The 22,273-nt window shown below is 49.6% G+C and overlaps 1 protein-coding gene across 4 annotated transcripts; it reads right to left on the reverse strand.

Moving 5' to 3' along the window:
- Nucleotides 1–3,157: 3,157 nt before the first annotated feature.
- On the reverse strand, nucleotides 3,158–19,158 carry TBC1D20 (TBC1 domain family member 20). 4 transcript variants are annotated; one of them, XM_073880606.1, is made up of 9 exons: nucleotides 18,950–19,096; nucleotides 17,432–17,529; nucleotides 12,564–12,749; nucleotides 10,416–10,496; nucleotides 7,945–8,131; nucleotides 7,670–7,771; nucleotides 6,626–6,767; nucleotides 5,676–5,863; nucleotides 3,158–5,407 (listed from the first exon to the last, which is right to left on the reverse strand). In XM_073880606.1, the coding sequence occupies exons 3-9, from the start codon at nucleotides 12,661–12,663 to the stop codon at nucleotides 5,152–5,154; spliced, it is 1,056 nt and encodes a 351-aa protein (XP_073736707.1). In that variant the 5' UTR covers nucleotides 12,664–12,749; nucleotides 17,432–17,529; nucleotides 18,950–19,096; the 3' UTR covers nucleotides 3,158–5,151. The 4 variants fall into 4 exon arrangements, with proteins under 4 accessions (XP_073736707.1, XP_073736708.1, XP_073736709.1 ...); XM_073880607.1 differs by having other exon boundaries at nucleotides 17,385–17,529; XM_073880608.1 differs by having other exon boundaries at nucleotides 17,432–17,532; nucleotides 18,950–19,082.
- Between the last annotated feature and the right edge of the window lie 3,115 nt (nucleotides 19,159–22,273).

Below are 22,273 nucleotides of genomic sequence, written 5' to 3' on the forward strand. Positions count from 1 at the left end.
GCGAGAGAGGGAACACAAGCAGGGGGAGTGGGAGAGGGAGAAGCAGGCTTCCCGCGGAGCAGGGAGCCCGATGCGGGCCTCGATCCCAGGACCCCGGGATCATGACCTGAGGTTTCACGACTGAGCCACCGAGGCGCCCCCTCCCCAGTATTTTAGAAATTTGGTTGCCAACGATTTTAAATTGAGAGAGACTGCATTAAAACCTAGATGCCCAGCTTCTCTTGAAAGAGACAACACTTGTAACCCTGGGCCCTCATTTCCACAGGGCAGGGCTGGGCCAGGGTGGGGACTGTGGCTCTCGGTTCACCCCAGTCCTCCTCACCCCCAGTACGCCCCACGCTGTCGCCTTTCCCGGGGCCTTGTACCATTCTCTGTCCGATAGCATTAAGAGGTATTAATGGAGTGTTTCTTTAGCCATGGCTGTATCAACAGTGGAGACAGGACAGGCCGGGGGCTGCCGTGCAGCTCGGCTCACTCGGCCACTTGGCAGAGAGGTTGGGTCTGCTGCAGCCAAGCAGAGGGTCCGGAGTACCAATGGAGGGGTGCGGGCTGTCCCAGGCTCCGCGTCCAGCACCAGGAAGGATCCAAGACAGCCGGGCCTTGAGTGCTCCCTGCTGTGGGTTGAGTGGAGGAGCCTCCCCCTCCCAAGGGGTCAGCCCATTGCCGGGGGCCCAGACCGCTGAGAGCCCACTGCCAACTCACCGGGGCAGACTCGAAACTTTGGACTGGGGCCACCTACCTGAGCCAGCAGCCGGAGGTCCCGGCGGACCTGCGTGCCAGTCTCTCTGCTGGGGCGGGGGACGGCGAGTGGAAGACCGCGCCTCCTCCAATGGGAGCAGCCGCGGCCCTGGAGGGCGGGCTGCCCCTCCCCTGCCGAAGCGGACACGTCTTCCTCTCGAGTCGGGCGGGGCGGGGGGGGGATCTGGCAGGAAAGCCACTCACTTCAAAAGCAGCAAGTTGGAGGCGAGCCCACAGCCTTGCTGGCTCACAAAAGCTGCTGGGCAAACAACCATCGGTCAATCGGGGAGACCATCAGCAAGAGAGGGCCTTTGTAAGGACAGGGAGAAAGGCAGCGGGAGACACCGCAGAAGGATGAGGAGTGAGGGGGCGAGGGGACGCAGGGCAGGGGAAAGAAGATCAAGCCAGGCCGAGCCTCAGGCCCCCTCACCTCTTGGTTGCATTTGGCAAAAGCCTCCCGGCTTGTTCTTCCCTGTAGTCCCCACTTAATCCCTGGAGGAGCCCAGGGCGCGCGGGGGCGGGGGGGCGTGGCGCGGGGCCGGTAGAAGCGTGAAGGGCCCGTCCACGTTCACCGCCGCGTAGGTGAAGCGCTCACGCCAGCGCGCCGTTTGCTGCCCCCCTCCCCGCCGCAGCTCCCCGCGCCGCCCGCGTGGGAGGCCCGATTCGCACTCGCAGACGCCCACACCGCCCGGAAGTGACACTGGCCGTCCTGCCACCCCGGCCCCCCAGATTGCCCCCGAGAGAGTCCCAACCCCCTTCTCCAGGGCCTCAACCGCAGGTCCCCTCGCGCTGGCACGACCCACTCCGTTTGTCTACGAGACGGGCACACTTTTTATTCAGCTGTTTTCACACAATTTCCCCTCCACCTTAAGTATCGTGTGGCATTTTCTGACCCCATTGCCCCAATTCTCCAACAGCTCTCGGCCCAACAATTCAACTGGATTCTGACATAACTACCGGGAAGTAGCATCAGACCCCACAGGTTAGAGGGCTCAGTTCCACGAGCCTGCCCCCCCTCAGATGCCAGCCACAAATGGGGTGCCTGGGCTGCCCACATTTCTGCCCGGCCAACCACAAATTCAGGGGTTTCCACGACACCCCCTCAGGTTCAATACTTGGCTAGAAGGGCTCACAGAACTCAGAACAACTTCACTAACCTTTACGGATTTACTATAAAGGATACAACTCTGCAAACAGTAATATGGAAGGGATGCATAGGCCAAGGCGTGGGGTAGGGAGGTGCGGTGCCCCCAAGCCCCCTCTGGGAGCATTACCCTCCCAGCACCTTGAGGTGTTCACCCAGAAGCTTTGCGAGATCTCTGATCCAGAGTTTGTGTTGTGTAGCCATGGCTCCCCAGGATCTCCTCCCCTCCCCAGGGGTCTGGGAGGGGCTGGAAGTCCCACCCTCCAATCCCTTGGTCTTTCTGCTGACCTGCCCATTCCCGGAACTCTCCAGTCGCCCTACCTTGTCACCTCATTAGCATAAACTCACCTGGAATCAAAAGGGAATCATTGTGAACAACCAAAGACACTCCCATCGGGAAATTCCCAGGCTGTTAGGGGAACTGGGGACAAAACCCAAGTATTTATCATATCACACATGTACTTCCTTCAACGTTCTAATTACCAAAACTTCTCCATAGTCAACCATCAACTCAACAAAACCACCACCAAATTTGCCACTCAGAGCAACCTGCTTGTTCAATGCAACTGTCTGGTGTGTGAGCTCCCGGAAGCAGGGCGGTGTCCTGGCCAGCCCTGTGGACTCCATGAGTGTCAGGCCAGGGGGCAGCACGGGGGTGTGTGTGTGTGTGTGTGTGTGTGTGCGCTGGCCTAGGGTGGTGGGACACGGTCCAAGAGCTGAGTGATGCCTGTCCGGCTTGGGTGCCCTCACACCCCCACTCTGGGCCAGGGAAGCATCAAAACATGTCCCAGACAACATGGATTCTTGCCTCCAAGATGGCCCCATGCTCAAGGCACCGCTCTGGGTTCCCACTACCCAATGGCTGGCAGTTAAGAGGTGTGGGAAGAGCTTGGCAAGAACCGCTCTCAGCAGCTCCTCTGCGGATGGGAATTACATGTGGAGATAAAGTTGCCTTCACATCAGACTGATTAGGTTCCCAAACCAAATGTCCGCCTTTAGAGCCTAAGGCATCCCCAGAAGTATGCGGAGAACAGGCAAGATCCCCCTGGACCAATGTCCCATGTCACTTGCACTGCCTAACTGGGGCCAGTGCCCCCGGGCAGCACCTGGAACGGGTAGGTCGTACCTCTTGCAGGTGAAGTAGAAACAGGACTGCAGGTGTTCCCCAAGCTCTCCACGTAAGTCAAGGCCACTCAAGAGTCCCTAGACTCCAGCACAGTCCCAGGCCAGGAGCGGGATGTGAGGGAGCACAGGACGGCATGTCAGGAGACTGACTAGTAACCACATATGGCTGTTTATTTTATACAGGGTTCTGTACAAACTATTTACACATATTCTTTACAGAATAGTAAACCACCTGAAGGTAAAAGGATAATGCTTTCTTCTCGTTGGCAGGGAGAATCCCAATGTCAGCAAAGCTACAAAACAAATGAACCCCCTCCTAAGGCTACAACAGAAGCCTGTGCCACTTGCCTTCTGGGATCCAAAGCCTGTGACCCTATGCCCCTCCGCCCCTCTTGCCCATCAATTCCTTCCGCATTTAGACAGGCCCCAGCGCTGCGGCAGGGGAGCTGTGCATCTGTGAAGGCGGCAAGGGCACAAGCTTGCCGGGGGAGAAGCCTGGGACCGGGTCCTGGAAGAATTTCCTTTGTCTTCATGTCTCCATCACTGTCTAGATTAATCCATCCACATTACGCTTACCCCAAGTGGGACTCCTGCTACAGAGAATGACCCATCACTTTAACCTTTTGTTTTAAAGTGCTTAGTGTCACTTCACGTGACTCGCCGTAGAGACCCCTCACTGCCCTGGGCCTGCCGGCTGCCTGGCGTACTAAGTGCCCCCCACTCTGCCGTCTCGGTACGCTAAGGGACAGGACTTCTGGCACGTTCCCTTTAAGAAAACACCTGCCAAGAGAACAGTGCCCAAGAGACAGGAAAATGAAAGTACATGGCTGCTTCATACTCTACACCTCAATTCTTTAAAGCAGCAAAAGGCACTTTTTTTTCAAGCCAGAGTTAACCTCAAACCAACTTGGTTTCGCTTACAAGAAAAGTGGTCCAGAAGGACTGAATGATCCGTCTTGTCCCCGAAGGCCTGGAGAGTCCTCCAGAAGCTTGGGGCGGGAGCTGGCTGTTCTCAGCTTCTCCCATACTCTTCAGGCTGCTGTGTTCCTTCTGGTTGCTGACAAGTCTCCAATGACATTTCCAACCAGGAAGGAGAGACCAGCAGTTGAGAAGATAAACTGAATCCCCCAAACGAAGCCAAGGTAGGAGCGAGTGGGTGCCTACTTGGGAGAGCAGTGGTCTGAGGAGAAGAGGAAGGAAGGAGAGTGGGCCCGTGGGCGCTCTGGAAGTGTGGGGCTGTAAACACACAGCAGCTCTAGCTCAAGTGAGACGTTCAACAGTTGAGGAGAAAGGAAACTTCAGGGTCTTAGAAGCTCATCTTGCTGATGAGGACCGTTTTTCCCGTGAAGGAACTATCATTTTCAGAGTGAGGGTACTTTACACGTTGGGTGTATATGTAATTCTAAAAAGAGTAATAAAAGTGTCCTTTAAAAGCAACATCGTGTGGCTTGTGAGAGAACAGGGAGGAAAAAGAAGGCAGGCAAAACCAGGTTACATCTGGGCCCTGCAACCTCACATTCCTTCCTGTTTGACTGGAAATGCCCAAGTGATTTCTAGGCTGAAAATAGGTAGGATTTACCTAGTAACCTACTTCACATCTGTCTGATTTCTGACCAGCTAACGGAGCTGCTCTCGAGAGGGGCCGATCTTGCACCCGGCTAGCAGCCTCTGTCCCTCGCCTCGGTTCCAAGGTCTAACTCCCACGGCAGCAGCTCCTTCCTCCTCAGGCCAGTGGCGGCAGACGGAACAGGAGGCACTGCGAGGAGGGCCCTTGGTGGCCCAGCTTACTTGCTACAGGGCAGCGAAGAAGGTCCCCAGTAACCAGGCCCGGTGGGTTCCCAGGGCCCCGGGCAGCTCAAGAAACCCCTGGTGCCCACCGCCAAGAGGCGGCAGCGGGCAGCGCAGGGGCAGGGCGGTGGGGAGGGAGAGGAGGCCCGCGGCCTGGCTCGGCCTCCAAGCGCAGCTCTCAGGTGCCAGTGGGCTCTGGAGCAAAGGTGAGCCACAGGCAGGCAGGGTGGGGCCTGGCAGGAATAGAAAACCCTTGACAGAAACCCTTTTAATAAAGGAAATTCCACCCCCTCCCAATCCTTCCATGGAAGGGTGAAACCTCAACGTAATGGAGGAGGCAGCGCCCTCCCTGGCATTTAGGGGAACAGCTGCAGCTGGAACTTGGGGGCCCACTCCAAGGCACTTTTCACCACAGCCAGGGCGGCCGCTCCAAGTGCCACCGTCAGCCCCATCACCGCCAGCTTCACAAAGCGGTTGGTCCTTGGTTTGGTCAGGACGTCTTTCGTTCGATCCTCAGGTCGCAGGAATCCCCGAAACCGCTGGCGCAGCACCGTGTCAGGCCTCTGCTGGGCTGATGCCAGCTCAAAGTCTTTGAAGGTAGAGGCGGCTGTCCTGCAGAGGGGGGGGAGACAGAAGAAGGAAATGCAATGAAAGAAGAGACAGAAAAACGGGATTATCACAGAGGCTGAGGGCAGAGCCGTCCACTGCTCACAAGGCTCTTCTGGATAAAGAGCCGTGAAGACCGAGGTAGGGATCCTGCTGGCTGGAGCTTAGATCTCTGGAGACACCCCCCAGCCCGGCGCCCGGCAGACACAATCTTCCACCACTTCTGCTCACCCACAGACACCCCCAGTTCAACCAGAGCCTCCGCCTCACTCACTTCTCGGCCTGCTGTTGGGCAGATGCCTCCCGCGCAAGTTCGGACGGGGGAAACTGAACAAACAGGTCTCCAGCTCTGCTGATCAGGGTCTCATAGGGCAGGTCCTGAGGGATCTGGGACAACAGGTGGTGGACCGAGGCCATGTCACAGTCACAATCCAGGACTTCCTGCTCTCGATACAACACGATCTGTGGGGAGCAAGGCCTTGCATCAGAGACCGGGACAAGCAGGGCCTTCGCCGCTTGCATGTCATTCTCCTTACAGACGAATTTAAATCGGTAACAGACAGCAGACTCTTGTATCCATCTAGGAAGGAATAACGTACGTATGCTTTTCCCAGGGGGCTGGCCCTTCCTGCTACAGGCAGACTTCCACCCCAGGATGCGGAAGGCCGATCAACGAAATGAAGGAGGTTCTTTTAGGAGGAAGAAAAGAAAAGGGCTCACAGGGAGACTCCTGGAGCTCCCACACAGAAAAAAATGGTTCAAAGCAGTAGAAAGAACAGTCTTGCTCCCCTCTCAAGAGCAGTGAAGGCACCTCCATGGAAGAGGAACCCCATCAAGCCCTGCCAGTGTCCCCCCTGTCGTCGTACTGCACCTTCTCCCTCCCTGGCCTGGAGCTGGCAGTCTACACTAGTTCCGGGGGATGTCAAGAGGAACATGGACAATTCATTATGCACATGAGCATTTTAAAGGTTCAGAAGAATCATGCAGGAAACAGATCTCTTTAACTTGGTTTAACCAAGCATTTCCCAATCCTATTTTTACACAGAGCCTTTTCTTTCCCCATTAACACTCCCATTCACATTGCACAGAGCGGCGTCCAGGGGCACCAGTCTGGGAAATGCTCTTTCCCATCTTTCCAAAATCACCTGGTCTCCCTTGAGGGAAAATGACTGAGTTGGAATGGGTGATGGGGAACCTAGCTGCTGGCTTGTGGCCTGTACCTACCACGGCTGCAAAGTAAATGGGCATCAGCGGGTGGCAGGCCAGGAAGAAGTCGTATAACCGCACGACGTGCCGGAAGTCAGACAGGACATGCCCAAACCAGGTGATGAGCCAGCTGAGGGCAAAGATGGTCCCCACCTCGGCACTAGGAGCAAGGAAATCCAGACATTAGGTTCCCTGACAGGCTGTCCCTCTCCGCTCCCTGGGACATCTTTGTCCTCGGTGCTTATTAAGAAAGAATTTGGGAGATACACTCTCTGGAAAATTCAGCCCCCTAGGAATTCAGCATCTTCTCACCGAATACAAAATCCTTAAAACATACCCACCATCATGACACTAATACTATGATGGGGTCCTGGTTGCCTTATCTCGCTGGCTGCTGTCCTAATGGCTAACCAGTGTCAGTAACAGGAAGAAGAAGTAGCTGTTTTCACAGAACGATACCATGGTTTGCACATATTCTCAGGCTTAAAGACACAACTGTATTAATTGTTCAGTTAACGTGAGATGATTGAAACATCTTAAGGCACAGACATTAAAAAAAAAGGGGGGGGGTGAGGTGTTGGCCCAAGGACTCATTTCCAATTACACATTAGAGAAAAAAATCATATAAGATTTGCAAAGAAATATTTCTTCTCCTTGGAACCTAGAGAATAAAACAACCCACGGATGGCCTTGTCCTTCTCGATTCGGGATCCTACAGTAGTATGTCCTTTTCCTGAAGCAATAACCTCAAAGTCCACCTCGGCATACTCACCTCCCCAGCCCTCCCCACCAGATGTAACCTCCTCAAGGGCATGTGCTGTACATCTCTCATATCCCCACAAGAGCACAGTACCCAAAAAAGAGCTCCCAGACTGTACAGAACTGAATTATCCAGCTCACTGGCGAACAGAAAGGACAATCTGGAAAAACTTAACGCCTGTCAACATACAATGGTGGTGCGATTGAGCTGGACTTGTGAGGAAGAGACCAGGGCCAGGAGAAAGTCAAAGGGGTGTGGGTGTGCGTGTGCAAGCGTGTACACAAATGGAAACGTATACATACCACTGCATGAAGTCATGGAGCTCTGGATTCACCTGGTCAATGATGGGCATCAGATAGTTTAATATATGCTTGGTGTTGTCCATTGTTGGATCCATGAAATCCCTGGACGGAGACAATTCAATGAGCTCGGTCAGACCAAATGCTCAGATCAGGGCCGAGGGGGTAGAACCGGGTTCCCACCACTGGAAAGAGACTAGCAAACGGGCCGAGGAGTGGTCCCCAGGGGGAGCTTGAGGAGGGATCCCACATCCTCTTGTATTCCTCTGCGCTGGTACCTGAGGTGGTGGGTAGACAATTTTTCTACCAGGGACGGTGTCAGCTTCTCGCCTACCACCAGCAGAAACGTGACCACGATGTCGTGGTAACCCTGGTAGTAGTGCAGCTGAGGGTTCCGCTCCAAGATGAGGAGGATGATGTCGATCAGCTCTTCCTGGAGCCCCTCTCTCTGCTTCTCCGGCATGCCTGGGGAGGGAAGATGAGGGGAGATGCCCCTGAACACACTGAGCATCCTCCTAACAAGGAGGGGCGAAGACGGTCAGCAAAGGATTTGCCAAGTGTTTAATAAAAAGAATAAGTTATGAACAGTTTGGCAACACGTATTAAAATCCCCACACCGATACTACTCGGCACACAGGAAGGAGCCACGGAGCAGCAGCCTTACGGCGGGGCGGGGTGGGGCGGGGCGGGCCCGGCCCGCCAACCCCTTCTCAGCCCAGTCACAGCTGACACTGCCTGGAGCAGGAACCGCACGCCTGCGGCGGCCGGGAAGTACCCCGTACCCCGGGGTCGCTGCTGGGGAGCGTCTCCAGGAGCTCGGCAACCCAAAGCGAGGGGAATTTTATAAAAATAACTGAGTCATAAAACACAAAGGAACTACTCCAGGGTCGAGGAGGCTAATGAGGTAGGATGACTGAATGGGAACTGCTTGCATTCACATTGCCTTTTCCTTTAAAGGATTTTACTGCCATTGCAGGGTGAGACCTGAATAAAATCTCCACGTTAGTAGCACTAGTTTTCAGTATGTTGCTGATTTCTTGAGTGCCGTTTGAGTATGTAAGAGCCTTGTTTTTAGGAACCACACCCTGAAATATTTAGGCGTAAAGGGACACCATGTCTGTATTGATTCTTAAATAATTCAGAAAAAAAAGCGTATGTGTGTGTGTGTGTAGGAGAGAGACAAAGCAATACTAAAGCAAATATAGTAAAACATCAACATATAATGTAGGAAATCTGCGTAAAAGGCATCTGGGGAATTATTTGTCCTATTTTTGCAACTTTTTCTATAGGTATGAGAAATTATATAAAAATAAAAATTTAAGAGTTACATGTTCTCCTCTAAACCAAACGAAGTATCACAGGAATATATCCTGATCCAAGGTATATCTGGAAACCCCTTCTCAAAAGGGCTTATTCTAAAAGTCCCAATAAAAAGAAAATGAAGTAACTACTATGGTTAGGGAAAGTAATCAAAGTGGTGAGAGAACAAGACTAAACTCTGTCTGAATTTTCAGAGTAAGAGAGGTCAGCTGAGCTCAAAAGAACACGGATGTAAGAAGAATATGAAACTACATGGAAAGTGCAGCCCACACAAAGAACCTCACAGACCAACATTCCATAAATGGCAGAGGCAGAAAGGGGTCAGAGGAAAAGCAGGTTACCTAGGGGGAAATGAGGGCACCTGCCTGTGTGGTCTCCTCCAAACCGGCAGGACAGGGAAAGGGGACTGGGCCACGGGCAGACGTTTTTATCAAAAGCAAGCGGGCAGGCTACCGGCTACACAGGAATCATGAGCAGGGGTGCAAGCAAGATTTAAGAGGCAAAATCCAAGCCAGAGCATGGTTTCGGAAGAGTGAGGCAATGGATTTAGAGGCTCTTGTCCCTTTTAGCAATTCTCCTTTCTTCGTGGACCTAAACAAAGGTGAGGCTGCCAAAGGAAGAGAAATGGATCATAAACACGAGGTCTGTTGCCCAGCTTCCTTCACTGTGAACATGGAGACAACAGTTGGTCATTCTTCTCATGCCTCCTGGAATGGGAAGCGATTTCTAAACAGACCCTTTAAAACATGCAGGGAATGGCCTCCTTCCCTTCCAGTCCAGGGACCCAACAGAGGCACAGGTAGGATACCCCTATTTATACATCTAATCAGATGAGAGCTTGTTTGGAGGGTCTAGCAGGGAGCGCAGCTACTCGGATACCCCTGACCGAAGAACAGTCCTCTCCTCTCTCGGGGAAGGTCGTCCTCTTCAACCGAGCGCACAGCTTCGGGAGGGACGCACATGGAGCGGTGAGGGAGGAAGGGGACACCTGCCTAGCCAGCCAGATCAGCTGAATCAACCCTGGCGATCAATGGGGTGACAGAAGTCGCAGCCAGATCGCCCTCACATCCACATCTAATCAAATGAAGGTATGAATACTTCTTCTTAGTGCCCCCTTGTAAACCTATCTGCTATTTAAAGCCAGACGATGGCTCCAACGGTCCCTATGAAGTCTCTTCGGTGGCTCTGAATCAGGGAAAAGCCTCCAAGTTTTTCATTCAGCACCTCTAGGCCAAGAGAAATTACTCTGGGCTCAGGCTTTCGCTGCGGGGGTGTGAACGTGACTGAGCCGGGGAGAGAATGTCTCCGCAGACTGAGCGTACAAAGGGCTCCTGAGGAGGCAGGGGCCCCTTTGAGGTCACGCCGTGGGCTGGGCTGGAAGCAGCTGGGCCGGGAACTCCCAGGTGGCGGGACCCAAAGAGCTTCTCACCAGGCGGGAACCGCCGCAAAGACCGCCTGACGTCCAGCAGCACTTGCTGGTAGTCCTTGCTTCCCTGCCGTAGGTTCTTCCCTGTGGGAGGAAAAGGAACATGTTACTGCAGGAATGTCTGGGAGCCAGATCAGGGGCAAAAACGTTCTGGTATGACATCAGAAGCCCGGAGGACATTCTTCAGCTTTTTCCTGAAGAGGACAAGACACAAGACACAACATTTGGAGAAGAATCCCCAGTTTAGTTCCAAACATGCTGTTTCATTCGAGTCACTGTGACCATAAGAGGAGGGACATGCAGTGTTCAGGGTGAGGCAGAAGGAGCAGCAGAGATGTCAGGAAGCCAGGGGCCTACTGGAGGCTGCTCCTGGCATGTCACTGGGAGACTGCTCTGAATTTCAACATGCACGTCGGTAAAATGGGGATATCTCCTTCCATATGTTACTACGCTGATCAAATAAGATCATGAATGTGGAAAGCACAGATCACTGGAAAACCTGGACATCTCTGCAGCCTCGGGAGCACTGAGCTGTTCAGGAAGGAGCATTAAGATAAACTCACACAAAGAAGAACCTAACCTCTCTTGACCCTGAAATCTAAAAACTAAGACACTGCAAATAGGAGCCTGTGTTCAGCTGATTAAGTCCAACACAGTGTGAAAGTAAGGAGGCAGTCTCTAGCTGTTGTAAATGGAACCAGCACACATCTCCCTCAACCCCAACCGAGGGTAATATAACAAGTGCGCATTTCCATCACAGCCCCAATCCGAAGCTACCGGAGGAGCACGTGTAACACTTCCCTACACACAGACTTCATCTTGTAAAGATCTGGGTAGTTTGGAATCTGACAGAAGATCATCCTCTCATGGTTTAGAGTGTGAATGTGGCGACGTCTTTTCCTTCCAACCGAAAGCTGACTGCTCCGAGGCAGCCGGTTTCAAAGATAATAACAAGTGGCAACTTAACACCTACTTGGCTGCACCTCGGCACCGTGGGCTTATCAGCAGAGGCTGCATGACCCGCCTCTAGCACCTGGCACACAGCAGGAGCACAGTTAATATCTGCCACACGAGTGAAAGGATCTCTAGCACCTGGACTTTGGCGGTACATAGCAGAAAAGCAATCAATGTTTGTTGAGTGACTGAATGACCAAGTGGATTCACTGTTGTGCAGTACTTTTTTGTATTTTGTACTATATTCCAAGGAACTGCTTTTACTTCATTGGCCTTGCAAATTAGTAAAGAACAGCTTTTCTTTTCTTTTCAAGATTTATGTATTTATTTTAGAAAGAGAGAGAACACGTAAGTGAACGTGTGTGCACGGAGGAGGGGCAGAGAGTGAGGGAGAAAGAATCTCAAGCAGACTCTCCACGGAGCGCAGAGCCCCACATGGGGCTCAGTCCCATGACCATGAGATCAAGACCCGCGCTGAAATCAAGAGTCGAACGCCCAACCGACCGAGCCACCCAGGTGCCACAGTAACGGCTTTTCATACTGTTACAGAACTTCAGAATTCAAAACGTCTTAGTAGTTCCCAATAAAAAAGTTTTGTTTTGCTTAAAGACCAGAGAGGTATTCTCTCTCCCCATGGCCTAGCGTTTCTCAAAATGAGTTCACTGCACCAGAATGAGTTCATTTGTCTGTTAAAATACAGATTCCTATAACCCACCCCTAAGTGAATATAGAAACTAGAATAAACTCCCCTACCTAGTCAATAAAAGCTACCTATCAAACTAATAAAAGCTCATTTCATTTTTTGAAGAAAATTCTACTTATCACTTTCAGGGGATGCCAAAACATGTCCTAAAATGCTTTAGATTTGCTCATCTACTATTGGCTTAAAATGAGCCTAAAAATCAAAGATCCTGGAACTCTTTCTATTTTCTTTTTTAAAATTTTATTTATTCATTTGAGAGAGAGTGAGAGAGAGTGAGAGAGCACAAGCAGGGGAAGTGGCAGAGGGAGAGGAGAGGGAGAGGCAGGCTCCCCACTGAGCAGGGAGCCCGATGCGGGGCTTGATCTTAGGACCCCGAGACCACGATTTGAGCCGAAAGCAGACGCCCAACCAACTGAGCCACCCAGGCGCCACCTGGAGTTCTTTTATCCTTGCGTCCTAGACAGATTTCCCTCACAACCACCCACCACCATTACCTGATATAGGAGGTGGGTCATTGGTGTTGACATTGAGGAGCTTGGGCCACACTTTCTGCCTGATCTCATCAGTCAGAAGCCCTCCTTCACTGATGGCCATGCGTCTAAGGGCGGCCACATCAGTGGGGTCACTGTTCAGAGCCTGGTGTATCTCTGCCACTTTCTTTTTCCTTTTGGCGTTAAAGTCTGCAAAACAAAGGGGGAAAAGGCATCAGGCACATATTCAGCACGTGCTCATTTTCTGTGCAGGGCTCGCTCAATCTCCTGATTTGGTTTGAGGTACAAGTAGGTATTTTTGAAGTTGACCTATAGGTATGTCATTAGTACATAATGTGCAAAACACTAAGGAGATAAACCATATAAGTGACAGGCAAGGGACTACCATTAGAATAAACACCCAGTGAATTTAGGCATTTCTAACACTAGTAATGTTTTGGAATAGAACAGAATGCTTGTTCTTTCTTAATAACTAACTTCACAGAACATACATATGTCTTTACATAATAATTTTTTCCTGTTGTTTATATACATGTCACCAAAATTTAATACTTTTAAAATAAAACCACATGATAAAAAATTCTCGTTACATGCTAATACAGCTGGTAACATCTCAGAATTACAGAGATATTTTTTCTTTCTTTTTTTTTTTAAAGTAGGCTCCATGCCCAATGTGGGGCCTGAACTCATGACCTAGAGATCAAGAGTTGCATGCTCTACCAACGGAGCCAGCCAGGCACCCCTACATAGAGATTATTTTCAAAAGCAGAATATCAAAGGGTGTACTTGGGTCCCCAGTGTGGCTGGTGGTAAGAGAGGCATGATCGTGCACACACAGCAACTGTTTCTTGACCACCATGTTAATTGCATGTGAGCAGAAAGTAATGTTTTAAGCATCTTACATCCTTATGTGATAGTTTGTGATTTACACTGGCATTTTACTGTGTTTAAATTCCTTCTTAGGAAATTGGCTGAGAGTCTGTGGTTGATGGGTATCCTACTGTAATTTTTCTATCGAAAATAATGTGGTAATATGCTTTCACAGTTCAGTGCAGAATATCTAATATTAGGAACAGCAAACACAATAAAAGTTAAACAGGACAATACCAAAGAGATGTTACAAAACAGTGTAGTATAATTGCCCCCCCAAATGGATGTGCAGACACCAAGAACTCAAAGAGGCTGTGGTAGGTCAGGCTAACTTGAGAAGGCCTTACTGAAGAGTGCAATTTCTAAAGGAAGAGGGGATTTCAAGAGGCAAGGGGTGGGGCAGAGAGCAAAAGAAAGGCTTGGATCCAGGAAACACAGGGCCCTTTCATCTAACAGTAAACAGACTCATGTAAGAAACAGTTATGTAGCATATACAAAGCGCAAGACCCTACAGTTAAGTGGAAGGTAACACTGGAAGGAAGAGTAGGCTTTAGAAGGGTCCCTAAGCAGCCTTCCTCAATAATACCCTATTTTGAGACAACAGTCTACAAATTGTTCCCATGACAAAGATGCACATTATTAACACCATGAAAGTTGGTAGTAATGATCCTGGTTACCTATGACAGCTGTGACATACAAACCATACAAACAGAGGCATCACTGGCTTGGAGTCACATGCACCTGGAGGTGCAGACAGGAATACAACACAGGTGACTCTTCACCCCGGTAAACCTGTTCTCCTGGTTAGACTGTTATTTTCCCTGATAACCTAGTAGGGTGACCATCTGTTCCAGTTTGTCTGAGAGATTCCTAGTTTACGTCTATAGTCCCGGCATAATTACTCATAGTAAACCCCTCCTGCTAACTGCACTCTCAGAAATGTCCCAGCTTGGATGCTATATTAAATAGTAACTCTACCTAGAGATCATGAAAAATCAGGTCTCAATTCCCTCTGCTAGCATAGCACCTAACTAGTCTAACATTTGTTTATAACATGCTTCAAGTTCTTAAAGATTGATTGATTGAATTAGAGCGTGTGCATGGCGGTGGGGAGAAAGAATCTCAAGCAAACTCCCCACTGAGCGTGGAGCCCAACGTGGGGCTCGATCTCACGACCTGAGCCAAAATCAAGAGTCCACTGCTTAACTGAATGAGCCACGCAGGTGCCCCAAGATGCTTCAAGCTCTTGGCTTGAGTGTGTCCTTCCTTCCTTCTACCCACCCGCTCATTAGTCTATCCATTCATTTATCAAACCATCATTGAATGAGCTGCTACTTGTAATAAGTACTACACTGGGGACAGGACGATGAATATGACACCTCAGCCTTTGAGAGAGTCACATTAGGGAGGGACACATTATTATATAACAGAATCATGAAAAATTATGAAAATCCAGAGGAAAGAATGACTACTTCTGGGGCAATCAAGAAAGGCTTCAGTGAAAATACCTTCTGCCACCTTTTTTTAGTTAAAAAAATTTTTTTTAAGATTTTATTTGAGAGAGAGGCAGAGGGGGAGGGAGAGGGAGAAGCAGGCTCCCTGCTGAGCAGGGAGTCTGACCCGGGGCTCCATCCCAGGAGCCTGGGATCATGACCTGATCTGAAGGCAGACGCTTAACCGACTGCGCTACCCAGGCGCCCCTATTCTGCCCCTATTCTTCTTAAAGCAAACTTTGCACATGGAAGACTGTTGAAGGAAGCATTCCAGGCAGAGGAAAGAGTGTGTGGAAAGCCTTGTCACATGAAAGAAATAACGCGTCCAGAAAACAGAAAAATTCTGTGCGGCTGAAGTGTTAGGGAAAGAGAGAAAACAGAACCTGGATGGATGCAGGAACTGTGGGCAATAAGAATTTGGGTTTTATCCTGCACTCAAGAGGAAGACAAGGTGGGGCGCCTGGCTGGCTCAGTCAGGGGAACCTGTGATTCCTGATCTCGGGGTTGTGGGTTCGAGTCCCACACTGGGTGCAGAGGTGACTTAAAAATAAAATATTAAAAAAAAAAGAAAAAGAGGAAGTCAAGGAAGGAATTTTAAACTCGATCAGGGGCTCCTGGGTGGCTCAGTCAGTTAAGCATCTGCCTTTGGCTCAGTTCATGATCCTGGAGTCCTGGGACCGACCCCCGTGTTGGGCTCCCTGCTCAATGGGGAGTCTGCTTATCCCTCTCCCTCTGCCCCTCACCCCACTCATGCGCACGCTCTCCCGCTTTCTCGCTCTCAAATAAATAAAATTAAACAAAATAAACTTTGGATCAAAGGGCCATCCTTTGGAAGAGAAGGCTGTATGTGTTCAGAGAGGAACTGCAGACATGTAGAAGAAAAGAGTTTTTATATAACACAGGCTGAGACAAAATATGGCAGGAATTGGATTAATTTCCAGCAAAGAAAGAAAAATCAAAATATTTTATTTACATATATATTTTTATTTTTAAACTTTGGGGTGTCTAGGTGGCTCAGTTGGTTAAGCGTCTGCCTTCGGCTCAGGTCATGATCCCAGGGTCCTGGGATCGAGCCCCACATCGGGCTCTCTGCTCAGTGCGGAACCTGCTTCTCCCTCTCCCTCTGCTGCTCCCCCTGCTTGTGCTCTCTGTCAAATAAATAAATAAAATCTTTAAAAATAAATAAATAAATAAATTCAGAGTATCCTTGTACTTTCTACACATCACAAATTAAGAACACTTAGAATGATAATACTGAATATTGTTGAGGTGAGCTGACATTTAGGAATCTTATTAAACTACTTGCTAAGAGTGTGGAAATATTTCCTCAAATTGTTTATACATATATCCACCCCACCCCTCTTCCCAAGTAAGCTATTCGGCAATCTGGGGGAAAGGAAAATTGTTGCTAGTATCACTAACTAGTAACAGTAGCACTGTTTGCAATCAGCTGGATTTCCATTATGCTTTGGCAAATAATCTGCCAGAATTTTAACTAATTCTGAACTCAAACCACAGCTCCCATACTTATTTCTCCTAACACTATGCTCCTATTCTATTTTTAATCCTGCATTTCAAAATTTACTACTATCTTCTCGTTTTTGGCACTTTGTGGGAACTCAACAAATATGTGCAGAATAAAAGAAATAATTTGGCTTGGCCACTGTTCCTGGAAAAAGTGGCCTATAGTAAATGACATTATTTTCCCCCACACTACTGTTAGGGACAGGCTCACTGCAAAACTCTAAATAGATATGTAAACTCTTTGGCCTCTTTCTAAAGCTACTGGTACTTCCCAAAATAGGATACCGTTCAAATGTGGACTTTAGCTGCTGTCTGTTTAGGCTCCACTATCAACCCCACAATCTAGTGATTGAATGGTAGTGGCAGATGAGGAAGGCACACCTATGTGTGCCATTCCCCGCTTCAACAAAAATTTATTGCCCCTAATATATAGGCTCTCATTGTGATGTAAAAAAGGGGGAGAAAACAGAAAACTCAAGTGCACTAGAGATGTACGAATTACAGAGTGATAAGGACAACTGTAGGCCTATACAACAAGGAAGAAAAGGTTAGCAGAGTCTCAGCTGAACGACTAGTATCATCTCAGAAAGAGAAAAATCATAGACCTATTCTTGGGATTCTCAGGAAAACAGTAAAATTAACGTCCACTCAGCCTAAATCAAAACAATGGAAGACCCAGCCAGAGGGGACACAGATTCCCCCAAACAGACACTTCCTGTTCCATCCCTTAAACTTCTAATGCTGACAATGGAAATTTTCTTAAAATTTTATGTTTAAACTTCATACCTGTACCAGATAAAGAGTGGGAGAGGAAAACCTTACCTTACTCAAGTAAGGTTCCTACTAAAAACAAAATAAAACAAAGTAACCTCTGTTTCTGGAAGTCCTAATTAGTTTCAACAAACAGTATCCAAATTAGCAGAGATCCATTAACTACCTGAAACATGAAGACAAGCATGTATTAAGAAAAACTGCTTGGGGCACCTGGGTGGCTCAGTCAGTTAAGCATCCGACTCTTGATATCAGTTCAGGTCTTGATCTCAGGGTGGTGAGTTCGAGGCCCCTGTTGGGCTCCGTGGAGCCTACTTAAAACAAAACAAAACAAAAAACTGCTTTACCCCAACAATAAAGAAAAATACTCTAGAGAGTAAACCAATCTGATCATAAAGTCTACAAAGGAGGGATTCCAGTATTAGTAACTTTGCCAACAATTCTCCAATATGATTAAAAGCAAAACTCTCATCTCTAAATTCCTTCCAGAGAAGCAAAACCAAGGAAACTGGGTTAAAGTCTCACAACCTAGGCACAGCCACACTACAACAGGTCACAAAACCATACTGCTTGGGGCACTATGCCATGAGGACAGATGTCGTACAAAAACACCAGCAAAGGGTTACAAGGCCAAAGGGCCCAAAGAAGTAATATGAGGAGTGAACAGGAGGAAAGGAAGATAACAGAAAATGAGCCCAGAGAAACAAGATGTGGACATCAGGTGCTTCACCAAAAATGTGGGTTGCATAGGTGGCTGGCTCTGTTATGGGCAGCACCCAACAGGGGACGGAAAAATGGGAAAGCTACCTTCTTAGGGGGAAAGGATTATTTTCCTTGGTACAGAGTAAACAATAATTCTAAGCGCCGTGTTTTAACTGTATGTAAAACATTCAAAAACAGTGCACAACGAAACGATGATTTCATAGAAATTACTGCTTAGTATGAAACTATAAAAATTTGGGAGAATCGCTTTCTTCTACACAATTAAGTAACGTTAAATTAGGTGGCACAGCATCGAGACAGAAAGTAGATTAGTGGTTGCCAGGAGCTGCGGAGACTAGAGAATGGAGAGTGATGGGGGTTTCTTTTTGGAATTAGAAATGTTCTGGAATCAGACAGTGGCTATGATTGCACAACACCGTAAATGTGCTAAGAACCAGTGAACTGTACGTTTTTAAAAGGCTGGATTTTTATGGCAATTAAAAGAAGTAAGTGGAGCACGTACACCGCGTAAATTAAGCCGGCGAGAGATGAATGAAGTTTGGGAAACGGGCCTTACAACTAGGGAGGAGGCACCAGGAGTGTGCGGACGTGGCCAGACAGCCTCGGGCCGGGGGTGGAGGCTCGGCCTCAGTTCTCCGGGAGACCCAGTTCTCCCCAGACGTGACGAAGCCGGACCAGATCCCCCGCCAGTCCTTCGCACGGGGCACGCGAGTCGGCCAACAGGGTTCCTCTGGTCTCAGCATCCGCTGACTCCCCAACTCCAGGATCGCTTCCCTTTCAGACATGACCGGGCCCACCACCCTTTTCCTCTCCCGCCGTCCCGACCTCAGCCTGCGGCGCTGGGCACACCTCGCGCGGTCCCTCGGGGGCCCCCCCACCCCCCGGACGCCGCCTGCGCCCGGGGCCCCTCCTCCGACAGCTGTCGCCTGCCTACCCCCCGCAGGGCCGCCCCTGCCCCTCGGGCCGTCCCCGAAGGTCGCTCCTCGGCGCCCCCGCCGGCTTCCGTACCTGTCTTCTCCGCGCCACCGTCCCAGCGGCTGGAGGTGGGGCCGTCACCCTGCGCACTCCGGAGGGCCATGTCCCGGGGGCCCGGGCCCGGGCCCGAGCCCCGGCTGGTGGCACAGCTGAGAGAAGACGCGGCTATGGCCGCGGGACCCAGAGCCGGCTCCGCCGGACAGGGTAGAATCGGTCAGCCCGCGGCGCGCAGGCGCGCAGGCGTCCCGCGCGGGCTCCCGCCCCCGTGCCGGCACGTGACCGGCCGCTACGCCAGGCGGAAGGCGGTCGCGGGGACACACGCGCAGGCGCCCTAAGAGGCGAGAGGAAGAGCGCGGGCAGCGCGCCAGGTAGTTCTGTGTCAACTATAGAGCGTGGCGGGCACATTTGAGGAAGTGTGTTCAGGACCAGATTTTGCCATTTCTTTTGCTTTTCTTATCTGTAAAATGATACTGATGATGATAAAAGTACTGAACTCACGGAATTATTGGGAAAGTGCCTAGAATATTTAGAAGCATATAGTAACTGCTCCACAATTATGAGCTATTATTTTTGTTTACCAAGAATTTTACCACCATCTCACCTCCTCACACGAGCTCCTGTCGTCATACTTGGCGACTTAAGGGTTCAGTAGAACCATTGCATACAGCTCCACAGGTTGTGCACTGCTCAAGGCCAGAAAATGCCTTTTACATAGACCGTTATGTGAGCCGTTCCCCTTCGAGTGGTACAAAAATGGCCACTCACCCAAAATGAGCACCCATCTTATCAGGTCTTCGAACATGGAAAAGCCTAGAAGCTGAGATTCATGATGGAGTGTGGGGCACAGGGGCACAGCTCGATTCTTGCCTGCGGTACGGATGAGACAGTGACCTGCTCTCCTCCCCATCACAACTCTAGGTCCTTGCAAGGCTTGGGCCAACTCTCGCCCTCTAAACAAGGGAGTGGCTAGCTCTCCGGGAAAAGGGAGAGGGAAAAGCTACTGTCAAATGCTCAGCAACTGGAACAAGCTGTCCCAGTGGAGGTAACAAGTTCTTGTCCTAGGCTGGTACCCCATCTCTGAACAGCATATTGTCTAATTACAGTTCATCACCATGAAGCTCTAAGGACAGCATGACCAGGAATGCCAGTCATTTCGCCTCATAATTCGCCATGCACTCTCTCTTTTAAAGGAGTACTAGGTGGCAGATGGGAATTTAAAAAAGCCTTCCCAGGCCAACAGAAACTAGCCTATCATTTGAACGTTGTGAAGGACAATACCCATTGCCCTGTGGCCCGGGCTTGGAACCTATAGGTGAGCTAGGGCCTGCTAGGCTGGCTTGCCAGGGGGCCCAGGACACCAGGAAGTATGAATATCTTGAAAGACCCCAAATCACAAAATAGAGATTATTGAACCCTTTTGTTTGTTCAACTATTCATGGTCCTTACCCAGAGCAGGCCAGTGCTGGGACCCAACATAATGACCCTCTCCAGGACAGCTCAGGTTGGTAGGGGAGATGGCTTCAACTTACAAGAGGTGACAAGTTCTAGGAAAGGGGGAAGAAGAAGGGGGGGCACCAACCACACAGAGAAGTAGGAGAGGGTGATGAAGAAAAAAGTCCTGGGGTAGTGATTTATTTATTTATTTTTAAAAATTTTTTCTGGGGTAGTGATTTCTAAGTTTATAGAAATGATGGGTAGCAGCATTAAGTCCGTTGATGTAGGGAAGAACCTTCTAGGCTAAGGACACACCACAGGCACTGTTGTGAAACTAAAAAAGCAAACCGTAGTCTAGAAATGAAGTGATTTAGTGTTCTTACAGCACAGACAGTAATGAAAAAGTGGGACTTTGACAGTAGTGAGGGCAGAGAAGTGTGCGTGGGGCAGGTCAGATAGGACCTCTTAAACCATGCTCAAGTTTGGACAGTATGCAGTCAGCAGGGTGGAATTAAAGAATATTCACAATCAATGTGGTCTTTGAAGTCATCTAGATTAATCCTCATCCCCAACATAAGAATCAACTCCATTTATCCATACAACAGTTTGTGGAGCACCAGACCTGTGCCAGGTTGTGAGCTGGAATGGAGATGATGAATACTCATTCAGTTGTCAGCTTCTAATGGGGGAAGAGAGACAAGTAAGCAGGCAATTGTAAAGCCAAGTGAAAAGAGGTCAAACTTGAAGTCTAGTAAAACATGGAAAATTCTGGAAACTGATTCATGACTGAGTGTAAGGCAAAAGGGCATCAGGTCTCTGTGGTAGGCAGAATTCTAAAATGGTCCTCAAGATTCCTACTCCATGGTGTACATGGCTGTATAATCCCTTCGAGTGTGGGCAGAACTTGTGAATATGATGGGTTTTCGCTCTCGTTATGTTACACGGCAAAGGTAAAGGGATTATGCAGACATAACGAATCTCCCTATCAGTTGACTTTGAGGTAGTCAGGAGGGAAATTGGTCTGGGTGGACTTAAATCAGGGACGTCCTTTAAAAGAAGGTGCACGCCTTACCTGTAGGACAAATTCAAAGCAGCACAGACATTCTCCTGTTCACCTTTAAGAAGTAAACTTCCATGTTGTGGAGAGGGCTACACGGCAGGGAATGTGGAGCAGCCTCCAGGTGTGGAGGGCTTCCGTCCTACACAAGGAAATGAATTTGGCCAACAGTAAGCTTGGAAGAGGACCCTGAGCCTCAGTTGAGATCAGAGTCTTGGCTGACAGCTTGATTTCAGACTGGTGAGACCCAGGGCAAAGGACCCAGCTAACCTACACTTCGATGCGTGAGCTGGGGAAAGATAATTTGTGGTATTTTGTAACACAGCAGGTGACTGAAAATCACACACGCCCAAACAAGCTCAGGCAAAAAGCTTCATTGGCTCACATAACTGAAAAGTTCTTGCCCTTCTGCCTCCTCTCTCCCTTCTCTCAGCTGCCCACCTCTTCCTGTTGACTGTTCACCCACAGGTCTTGGTTCCAACAGGGCTCTGTCAGTGCCAGGTCTCAAGTACTTTCTACATCTGACTCTGTGAAATACAGTTGAATTGTCTTTGTCCTGGCATTTCCAAGAAAAGCCTTGACATGTCCCACTGGTTTTCTGTCACCTGCCTCAGCCTGAACCAGTCACTGTGGCCACTATGTGCTGATTGGTTTGGCCTGAGTCTCATGCTCCACCATTGAGCCGGGGTGGAACTCTGTACAAAACTTGGGCTGAGTGTGAGAAAGAGGTGGAGAGCCTCATTTTAGTGATTCCCCTAGGATTCCCAACACACGCTTTAACCGGTTTGGCTTCAAAGAATCCTGCTTCATGTACAGCACAAAGACCTTATAATAGTGGATTCCCATTTTCTCTCTTCTGCTCTTCA

This window comes from Callorhinus ursinus, unplaced genomic scaffold (assembly GCF_003265705.2).
Source record: "Callorhinus ursinus isolate GAN/ISIS: 27379988/994484 unplaced genomic scaffold, GSC_fseal_2.0 scaffold38, whole genome shotgun sequence".
Lineage (NCBI taxonomy): Eukaryota > Metazoa > Chordata > Mammalia > Carnivora > Otariidae > Callorhinus > Callorhinus ursinus.